The 11,413-nt window shown below is 34.2% G+C and overlaps 1 protein-coding gene across 1 annotated transcript; it reads left to right on the forward strand.

The window, feature by feature from the left end:
- Positions 1-5,799: 5,799 nt before the first annotated feature.
- LOC145681686 (uncharacterized) lies at positions 5,800-7,659 on the forward strand. Its single transcript, XM_081753305.1, has one exon. It carries the CDS (start codon positions 5,800-5,802, stop codon positions 7,657-7,659), a length of 1,860 nt encoding a protein of 619 aa, XP_081609431.1.
- The last annotated feature ends 3,754 nt before the right edge of the window (positions 7,660-11,413 follow it).

Here is an 11,413-nt window from a genome sequence, read left to right on the forward strand (position 1 = left end):
CGCGGTTTTAGTTTCTCCAGATGGTATTCGTCAAAGAAAAGTCGAGATAATCTAGCCCTGCATAATTTTTTCTACAGATGTTTATGTGACGCACAACATTCTGCCATTTCTGATAGCACTTTCCTGCCTACTGTTAATAAATTTAAAGCAAAACTTTTATCCATGAATAAATAGACCCAGAAAGAAAGAAGTACTTATCCTGTAAATGTAAATCTCGCATATTCGATCTCGAGGAAGAGCCATTACTCTACCATGTATTACAGGAATATAAGCGTGATGCGAGTCAACTAGTAGCACGCAGTCAAAATGAGTACGGGAAAATATTTTCTTCTTTCCCACAAAATCAACAAAACATTTTATTGCTACTATAATGACCTATTTGGCGAACGAGGTGATGCGAACAGCGGACAACAGATCCTCAATAACCTTTCTCCAGTACTCGATTATGATTCCGCTAGAACAATGGACACCCCAATTACGAAAGAGGAGGTAGAATATTCTGTAATGAACGCACGTTGTAACAAATCTCTTGGTCTTGTTGGACATATACCGAGAAGCGGTCTTCTACAATCAATTAGGTTTCCCAGTAATATGTTTCATCTCCAGTTTAATCTGTACTAAAATCGGAAGAGGTAGAAATCTACTAGCACTTCCGGTTTTAATATTAATTAAGAAAATATCACGTCATACAAACTAATTTCCATCACGTGATGTACACGTGACAATGAAACTCGTTTATTACATGTTTATGACACCTTTAAACGTTATAATTAACAAGATATTTAGTTATGTTTACATCAATATTATTACAATCTAAATACCTCTTAATTGTGTACTTAATACCCTGATATATTTACAGATATATATGTACCTTTAATTTTTCGTTGTTTAGTTATTAAGGGCTGACTGAAAACAGTGTAAACACAATACCTACTTTAACTTAGAATCTACCAAGAATTTTGGTTATTTTCTACAGAAAGTGCATTTGATATTGTTTTGAGTTTCATTGAGTAGTTATAAAAAAACAACGTTAGGTCCGAACCACATATATTTCCAGTAGAAATCTAACCAGACCTGATCGAATCTACGGTGAGTATAGTAAACATTTAACCGAGATGGTAAAGGTGGACTGCGGTAGAGCAAATTGCCAACTGGACCCCTAACCTAACTCACCCTCACGTTTCTGCTGTTAATCTGACATCATGTTCGCTCCATTTCACGCTCGCAACATTTCGACTTCACACCCACTTCACAATCTGAGTTCATACACTTATCCTACTCCACACTCATCACATCATTTTTACAGCATTTCGACATCATGCTCACTAGATCTCACACTCACATCACCAGTCTGAGAACAAACTTACTCGACACCATGGTCACATCATTTCGACATGATGCTCACTCGATCTCATGCTTATTACATCACCAGCCCTAGATCATTTACACTTGACACCATATTCACGTCGTAAGATTCAGTACGGTCTCGCACTCGCGAACAACGATCTCATAGATTCAGGCACCTTTGAAATTTTAGTGTACAAGACATGAAAAAAATAGTTTTAACATTTGAATCTGTTATTTATTCAATTCATTAAAACTGTCTAGTTATTTTATTCATTGATAGTGAGTATAGCTTCCAGAAGGAATTATATTTTGATTATTTCCGTATCATATAAGGATGGCAATAGTATAAAAGACAGTGTTTGCGAAGAAGTAGAACGGGTATTTGACCGACTCCCGCGATACCATATGAAAATTATCTTAGGGGATTTCAATGGGAAGGTAAGACGAGAATATATTTTCAAACAGATTATAGGGAATGAAAGACTGCATAAGGAAAGTAATGACAACGGCTTTATAATCGTGAACTTTGTAACATCCAAAACACCTGCACAAAATTCCCGTTCTACTTCTTTGCAGACAAGGTTCACTTCTACTTCTTACTCTGAGAAAGAACGTAGACAGAAAGTATTTGAGAACAAGATCCTGAGACGAATATTGAGACTAGAGAGGAACAGGAATAGGAAATGGCGGAATCTTTATATATGATGAACTGCAACCGTTATAGTATATCGTACAGTAACCGTAGTTATACCGTTTACCAAACATTGTTAGGATCATCAAATCTAGGAGGTTTAGGTGGCAGGTCATGTAGTCAGAATGAAAGAAAGTAGGAACGGTTTCCAAGTTTTAAGTGGAAGACCAATCGGAAAACGAAACTTAAAAAGACCTAGGAGCAGATGGGAGAACAATATTAAGATGAATCTCACAGAAATAGGAATGCAAAATAGAAACTGGATCCAGTTAGCTAAGGGCAGAAATCAGTGGCGTCGAACCTCCGGGATCCATATGCCATAGAGTTAATTAGTTGGCTAATCAATGACAATCTTCAAAATAACTTAAAGCTACATATGTATGATTTTTTAAATTCAATAATTTACATAGTTTGACGTATGTGTCATCTTTAGATTCTTTAAAAATCACTAATAATGTCATACAATAACAGTCTAAAAAGTGCGGGATTATTTACATTAGGGCAGTGTTGTGGTACACAACATCTGATAGGAGTAACTTCCCATACTATGAAGTCATTGTAGTGTGAAGATATAATATGTCGTTTCCTCAAGGCCTTGTAAGGTTCCAACAAGTTGTTTTAGAATCTACAGAGGTAAAGTAAATTATATCGTATATGGAACATCCAACGCACAAGGAGACCAAGTCCGATTTTGGCCATTTTGGGCATATTTCACCTTTAAGATCTCTATTTGGAGCTCCTTTCTATTGAGCTAAAGAGTATATTGTTTGTTTTCAATCTGGAGCAGTTGATAGCTTTTACTCAGATGAAATAGATTAATAATTTATTTTTCTACTATGTTCAAAACTATGCAGTGTTATCGAGGAGATTGTCTCTTTATGATTTCTTCTAACAAGGACACAAATGGTACTTGTATTTTCACTAAACATATTAACAAACAAGGAATCAACTTGCAGGTAAATGCAATATGCATATATGGGGCATTCTAAAAATGTCGTTCTTGGACTTTGAGAGCGAATAATATTTATAATTGTATACTTTTCGTGTCTTCGTGTGGAGACGTGAATTGCACTATGTTCCAACGTCGCCGATAAAGAACCACAGACAAGACGTGCCAATTCATCAATCCGAGCTCCTCCGTGGCTAAGCGGTTAGCGTACGCGCCTTTAGCGTGGGAGACCCGGGTTCGATTCCCGGCGGGAGCTCATGTGGTTCGGATTCCACGTTAATCAGTAGGTCCACGTCTCATATAGCCTCGCTGCTGAAAGGGACGCTAAACTAAAATCAACTCAACTCAACCAATTCATCAATCCAATATCGATTGTTTCGAGATGGCAGTTAAAATCGATAGAAATTGACACTATCACCACGTAATAGCATAATAGCCGATGTAATTTCTCGATTGATTCTTAGAGCAATGCTAATGGTTTCAAGTTAATCTGCGATGTTGCCACATAGGGAAACTTTTGATTCCTAATAGTGGCAGAAGGAGACTCCGAAAGGTACGAGTATATCATTACATAGCATTTTCGATTTATTTTAACCTCAAGAATAGCGCTCTATTATCCGTAGACATCATTTGAGAAACACCATATATATATATATATATATATATATATATATATATATATATATATATATATATATATATATATATATATATATATATTAGGGTGGCCCTTAATTTTCGATTTCCGAATTTCTTTGCTCCCAACCCCTAAATTGGTTCCATGTCGGACCAAATTAATCTGTGAAAAAAATGGGCTCAATCGAAGAATATTTAACCGACCCCCAAGCGACCTAAACATCTGAATGCATTTACAATGTATAGTATATGACAAAAGTTTGTAATAAACTCTTGTAACTTAAAAATGGATGGGGGAAAGGAATCATATCTTGGATAGAGGTTGTAGAAGTAAATCCATATCTGATACAGTGAAACCTCTGAATAACACACCAATGGGACATGAATTTTTGTCCGTTACAGAGAGGTTACAGAAATTTAATTTCTCACAACGGTAATTGTATGCAGTAATATACAGTAAATGCATTATGTATGAGCGTAAATACATAAAATTCAATATGAAAATACTCTATTTAGTACATATTTGAATTACTGGGAGGGATGAAGGAGAAATTAATTTCTGTTAAATAATATTATTGCTGGGGAATGTGTTAATATATTCCTATACTGCAAAAGATAATGCGTGTATGATAATTTTCTTAAGTACATGTCATCACCCTGTAAAAAATCCATTAATTTATATACCGCCTATCAACTGATGAATAACGTACCAAAAATGAATGGATATTTTCCCTCATGGGAGGGAAAAGCTGGAAGGAAAGCTTTTTCATTTATTTCAAATTCTCAGAATGCGTTAGGAACCTTAAAACATGCGTTAGAAACAAACTAACTGGTTAAACTCTTTTTGTTTAGCGAAAAGGGCATGCTTTTTCCTCCCAGAAAGCAGTTTGTTGCGGGCAGAAAAAAGAATTTCAAGTTCAGTTCGAAGTGTCCTATTTGATGGTTCACTAGGCTACACTCATGATAAATACACTTGTGGGGAAAAGACTTTTCTGTCTACTGTATCGCACAACCGAGAGTAATTCCTGTCCGTTATGAAGAGGTTATTGAAACGTTTTGAGGAAAAAAGGACTGTCCGCGTCCGTATTTGAGTGTGTCCGTAAAAGGGAGGGTTTTGTTCCGCAAGAAAATATATATTTTTGCCAGGACAAACAAATATGTCCGTATTATAGAGGCGTCGGTTATTGAGAGATGTCCGTTATTGAGAGATGTCCGTTAAGGGAGGTTTCACTGTACTGAGTAGTGACCAAGATGAGGCATATCTTTACGTCCACCATCCTGGTTTCGGGCACAAAATTTTAAATGGAAATGGCCTCGTATGATATATCATTTTGAGGTAGCTTTTGACGACAAACAGACGTCTGCCTTTATTTTCCACTTATCTCTGAACATGTAATAATTATCAACTATGGAAAATAAAAGCTCCGAAGTAATAAAACTTAATATTCTGTGAGTTTATATCTGTACAGGATGCAGATTTGTAAGATTGTTGAATAGTTTCCCTTATTTGAATTAAACCATAAAGTAAAGAAAGAAATGCACATTCATTTCTGTGCAGTGCAAGAAAAAGTAAACATGATTCTTTCCTAATCAATAATTTAAACAATATGTTCCAATTTATCCCTGAAAAAAATATTCAGAATGGTTATTTATCTCTTAGAAAGGGGAATAGTAAAATGCATATCTGGCAACACTGAAACGATAACAGCAATGCTCAGCTCAGTCAGTTTATTTGAAGGCTTCGAGAAAGTACGATTGGTTTCCTATGCGATTGTTTGTTTTAGTTTCTTCGCACACAGTGCTGTTGAATTTGTAGTTTTTTACGAAGTGTAAACAATTTATGCAATGCAATGGCATTATCCCCGAAGTCAGTTTCGCGCTGTTTACGCAAAGACTACGAATGCGCCATCATTTCCATTTAAAATTTTGGGAAAAAAGAATTTCGCAATGTAATTAAGGACCACCCTAAAATATATATATATAAATAGATAATAATGTATTTGAAATCGTATAAAATTATATCAAATAATTCATTAGACAATAATTCATTAGAAAGGTGATTAAATTGACAGTAAAAATTGAGGCGTTACATCAACTTCAAGTAATTTTAATTTTGTTCCATAAACTAACATAAATCCATTTCCATATACATTTAGGACGCAACTTCAAAGAAGCAATGGATTCTCTCCTGCTGCTTTTGCTTGCATCAATAGTCGCAACTGAAAAATCTGGAATTAGTTTACAAAAGCATTTGTTGGGTGAAGATTTCTCCAATATTGGAATGTGTGTAATCGATATTTTAACTTACCATCTTCGTGAGTCCAACAATCTGATTGTGTTTAGTGAGGAAAACGATTGTTCAAATATTTTTCTGAAAAATTACGACGATAGACCAGTGCTAACGATGAGCACGGTACACTCACCTCCAATACAAACCGCTAGTGAGATATCTTCTCAATTGTTCAGTAGAACCTCTAATGTGGGTTATGTTATATTTCTGGGAGAAAGAACGTCCTTTGAAAGTGTCATAAACAATCTGAAGCAGCTTCCGTTCTGGAGACCACTGAACAAGATGATAATTGTATCTAACAGAGTAAACAATGAACAAAATATTGTTAAGATTTTCGACAGTGGCTTACGAGAAAATGTGATAAATGTTGTTCTACTTTCGTCATCAATATCGTGTAACCATAGCTCTACGATGTACACCTTCTTTCCTTTTGGTGATGGAAATTGTAAAACACCAAGAAATACAGTGCTGTTGGATATTTGGGAGCAAGGAAAATTTCAAAAGAGCGCAAAGTTATTTCCTGAGAAACTGAAAAATCTGTACAAATGTCCGATATGTGTGACTGCTTCTGAAAGTGAAATTATAGTAAATACCAATAATGATAGCGAAATTGATTTAGGAGGTAGCCGGAAACAAGTAGTAAGGGCTTTATTACAGAAATTGAATAGTTCTTTAAATTTAAAACTACTCGATAGTTGGGCGGAAATTGGTGATATTCTAGAAAATGGCACATATACTGGAGAAAAGGTAAATATTATATCCGGTCAATGTCAGGGATTTTTAACTCCTATAACAATATCATTGAATGAGTTTTTAGACTTTGCACCAATATTCAGTAACTTTATTGTTGGAGTATTTTCTGTACCTGTTCCGAGCTTTTATCCTTCTTGGATGACATCATATTTTCCTTTCGAGTTCAGTAGTTGGATTCTAATATTCATGTGCTATATTATGGTTTCAATTATTCCATGTTTCGTGTCTAGGAAATTATCTTTCTGTGATTTGAAATCTAGTACAACCTTCCTCGATAGCTTCTCGGTTCTGTTAAGAGTATCCCTATCCTCCCCTCCAACCACAAGTAATTTCTTTCGAACACTTTTCCTTCTTTGGGAATTATGGCTCATTGGTATTAATTGTGCTTATCAGGCAAAGTTGTATGGATTTCTTACCAAACCCAAGATGTTTCCTCCCATTGATACATTGGAGGAACTTATTGAGTCCGGAATTGAGTTTGGATGCTTTTCGTTTAATCGTTGGGTGTTTTCAGAATTACCTGATCCTATTAGTCAAACAATAAGTGACATGTGGGTATCTGTAGATTCCATTGAATCCGGGTATCAGAAGGTAATTCGTACACAAAATTATGGGTATTTTTGGACTCTTCATGTTTCAAAAATCTTAATGAAAAACAAAAGAGATGCAAACGGAAGACCTTCATTCCATATCATGAAGGAACGTGTTGGTTCGTTTCCTACATTTTATCTTTGGTATAGAAATTCACTGTTTGTAGAGATCATGCAGAGAATACTACAAAGCATTGAAGCATCTGGTTTGTTACTGAAGTGGGAAAGAGATGGTTACGCCATGGTTGACAACTATTACCGTACTGGAGATGATGTATTTGCTCTAAGTTTAGAAGATGTACTTACTGCATTTGTGCTAATTGTTGTATGTTTATCATGTAGTTTAGTGGCATTTGTTTGTGAAATCGTATCAGCAATTTCTAAAAATAAAAACAAACAATGAAGCAAGATATACTAATTTCATTGATGGAGAAAGTAATGGGACGGAAGTGATGGAAATTATAAAAGAAATGGCGGTAAGCTACTACGAATGTTTAATCATTATTGCATTTACATGTATACAATTGTGTAATTAAGTAATACTTTTCCGACCAGAGCGTTTACTTATTTATTAAAATTCAAATAAGTCGTAACAATTTCAATAACTTAACGTTATCTTCATCCGACGTTACCTGTCTGATGAAGTTAACGTTAAGTTATCGAAACTGTTACGACTTATTTTAATAAGTATATCGTTTGATGAGAAAAATATTAATTATTATTTAAGTAATAGTTCCAGAGTCAAAATAGATGAGGTTGTACAGGCTGTTTCAAATCAACACCGACAACGTTTGGGAGGTGATTTCTGACACAAGGATTAGACCAGAAGTATTGAGCAACCTGGGTGCGCAAATGCTTACTTTCGGAGTTATAGGCTGCCTACAACATGAAAGAAAAATGAAGTTTAAAGGTCCATAGCTCCAAAACTATGGTACCAACCGCAGTCGGGTAAAGATTTCACGTAGGAACTAGTATGTGCTCTATCCAAATATCCATGCTTGAGAATTCTGCGGTACTTCCGCAACAATTTTTATAGAAGTAGTTGGTGAGTATTTCAAATTATATGCCGATAGCCAAACTCCCTCTGTAAAAGTTGTTGCGTGAGTACCTTAGGATTCTGAAACCTTGATATTTGGATAGGGCACATGCTAGTCCCTAGGTGAAATCTTGACCCGACTACAGTAGATCCCATAGTTTTGGAGCTATGGAACTTTAAAATTCTTTTTTCCATGTTTTTGGCAGCTTATAACTCTGAAAGGAAGCATTTGTTCACCCAGGATGTGCCTATACATTTTGGATTATCTTGGTGTCAGGAATCACAGCCCAATTGTTATCGGTGTTGTTTTGAAACACCTTATATAATTGTTGGATAGTGAACTGTAGATCTGGAACAAAGGATATTTATAAATGTCTCGTTGTTAGATATAAATGGTAGTTATTCGGTATTTACGAGATTTGTAGAAGATATGAATATTTGATAAGTTTGCGTTTTAGCATCATATAATTGGTCTATATAATGGAATTAACTCAAGCAAATTGGCTTCACCTTTAACAACAAAATACAATAACAATAATCAAAAACGTATTGAATCAACTATAAATCTTAGAGAAATGCTTCTTCAGTCATATTGATACTTCTATTATTAAAACAAATACTCGCTGAATTGAAATACCAAAATACCTCCAAATGTTAGCAATCATTATAAACAAAGGTTTGAATGAATATGCAGTTTTTCAGATTTAACAATATCAAGAGTAGAAGCAAAATTTGAAATAGTGAACATTATGTACCAAGTATTTTTGATAGCTACATGAAACCACGCAAAATTTCTACAAATCATGGCATACTAGCTTTATATATAGATTTCGCGATAAAATTACACAAAGCAATAAATACAAGCATACGAATTATATGAATAAAATAAAAACAATTAATGTAGTAGTTTGAGTATTACGAGCAATAGAAGATAATTTATACAATATTTTCTTCTGTCGGAACGCTCGAAAAAGCAGTGATATCTGTTTTAACCTAAATTAGCATAAATTAAATCAAAACTTACACATAGAAATAAATGTATTATCGGGTTTTATTGCATTAACGTCGTACCAAAAGTACGGGAAAAGGAACAATACGCTCAATTTGAAAACTCACCACATGGAGTTTATAATTATGAAAAGCTGTCTGAAATATTTTCTTAGTTTAACGTCCCACGATTATTCCCTTTAGGCTAAAAGGGATGGATGATTGATCAAAGTGACGATTCCGAAATTAATGTTTAGTGCTCCATTGCCGGAAATCGATCCATGACCAAAGGGCTAAGTCAAGATTTCTACAAACCTTTTATTTTCAAATTTCAGCTCGTCTTATGTGAAATATAATATTGTTTATTGTTCTTCTCTATGAATAACATGTACAGATGAAAACAACATTGTAACAAAAATACAGTATGATAAATACAATATGATGAGCAGGACCTACATTCAATGTCCTTTATTTTTGTAGCACACTCCTAATGATAGAAGAGCAATAGAAAGAAATGCAGAATTCTTATTAAATGATTGCAGGGACATTTGTTTAAAAGTAAATGTAGAGAAAACTAAATGCATGGAAGTTCGTCGGGATCGTAATACGGTAAATTATGGCTGCGTTAAAATATCAAATAATACTTTTGCTAAAGTGGATACTTTCAAATATCTAGGATCAATATTAACAGACGAAAACAATATTTAGGATGAAATTAAATGTCGACTAAAAGCAGGGAATTCGTGTTATTATTCAGATCAAAATCTCTCGTCGTCGCAAACTCTGTCGAGGAATTTGAAGCTTAAAATATATAAAACGATAATTATGCTTGTTGTTCTGTATGGTTGCGAAACTTCGTTGCTTCCTCTCAGTGAAGAACGTAGACTGAAAGTATTTGAGAACAAGATCCTGAGACAAATATTCGGATCCAAGAGAAACGGGAATGGGGAGTAGTGGAAACTTCATAACGCGGAACTACATAATTTATACGGTTTACCAAACATTGTTAGGGTCATCAAGTCTAGGAGGCTCAGGTAGGCAGGTCATATAGCCAGATGAAAGAAAGTAGGAACGCTTTCAAAGTCTTAACTGGAATCCAATTGGAAAATGACCATTAGGAAGATTTAGGCCCAGATGGGAGAACAATATTAAGATGGATCTCTCAGAGATAGGAATACAAAGTAGAAACTAATGATGACTAAGAATAGAAGTCAATGGAGAGCTTCAGTGAGCGCGGCATTGAACCACTGGGTTTCATAGATCGTAGAATTAGTAGTTCTTTCTCTTGTCAATGGATTGCTAAGCAAATCCTCTCATGGAAACATATCTAGTAAAAGTGAAAACTTACTATAGGATATTCAAGAAATATGGATATTTTATGTCGATACATTATATTGTTCTGTATGTCGGTAACTCCTATTCTCGTCGTAAAAAAAAAACTTTATTATGAGATCCGACTGTAAAAGAAAAATGTAAATGGTTGAGTGGAAGAAAAGGTTATGCCTTAACTCCGCCATTTTAAGTAATAAATAAATAAATAAATAAAATACATCCATATTTATTACTTAATATTTTTAAATAGTTGAACTGCAAGTTAAATAGCGCAATACTAATTTACTATTTCACTGTGTTTTTCATGACTGTTAGACAGTATAAGATATCAAATTAATAACAGAGTTTGAAATTTCTAATTGGTTCTAGTTTGCACTGACGAATATTTTTATTGTTATTAGTATTATTAACAAAAATAAATTGATATAGCGCATTTTGTGCACATTTACGTAAAGATTATTGTTATAGATCATGTGTAAAGTAATATAAAGTTTGTTGTGTCATGTAAGTATTTTACAAACACAACAAAAGTAGCACCAGTGTTGTAAGAGTATCACAACAAGTCATTGATTTATATATTTTAACATTAGACCTGAGAATGTTTAAAGACATATACTTCCTCTTAAAACTGTGTACAAATACGATATATTTGTTTTTTTTATATTTGTCATGGCATCTCCGATCATCATTATTTTTTAATTTAACAACGTAACATTTATATTTAAAAAGTATATATAACAATGTATCATTGAGTCAGTAATATGAGTGAAATAAAGTTTGTCTTTTCATGTTTATCTTGCTT

This window comes from Thermobia domestica, chromosome 3, assembly GCF_964235325.1.
Source record: "Thermobia domestica chromosome 3, izTheDome1.hap1.1, whole genome shotgun sequence".
In the NCBI taxonomy this organism is placed as follows: domain Eukaryota; kingdom Metazoa; phylum Arthropoda; class Insecta; order Zygentoma; family Lepismatidae; genus Thermobia; species Thermobia domestica.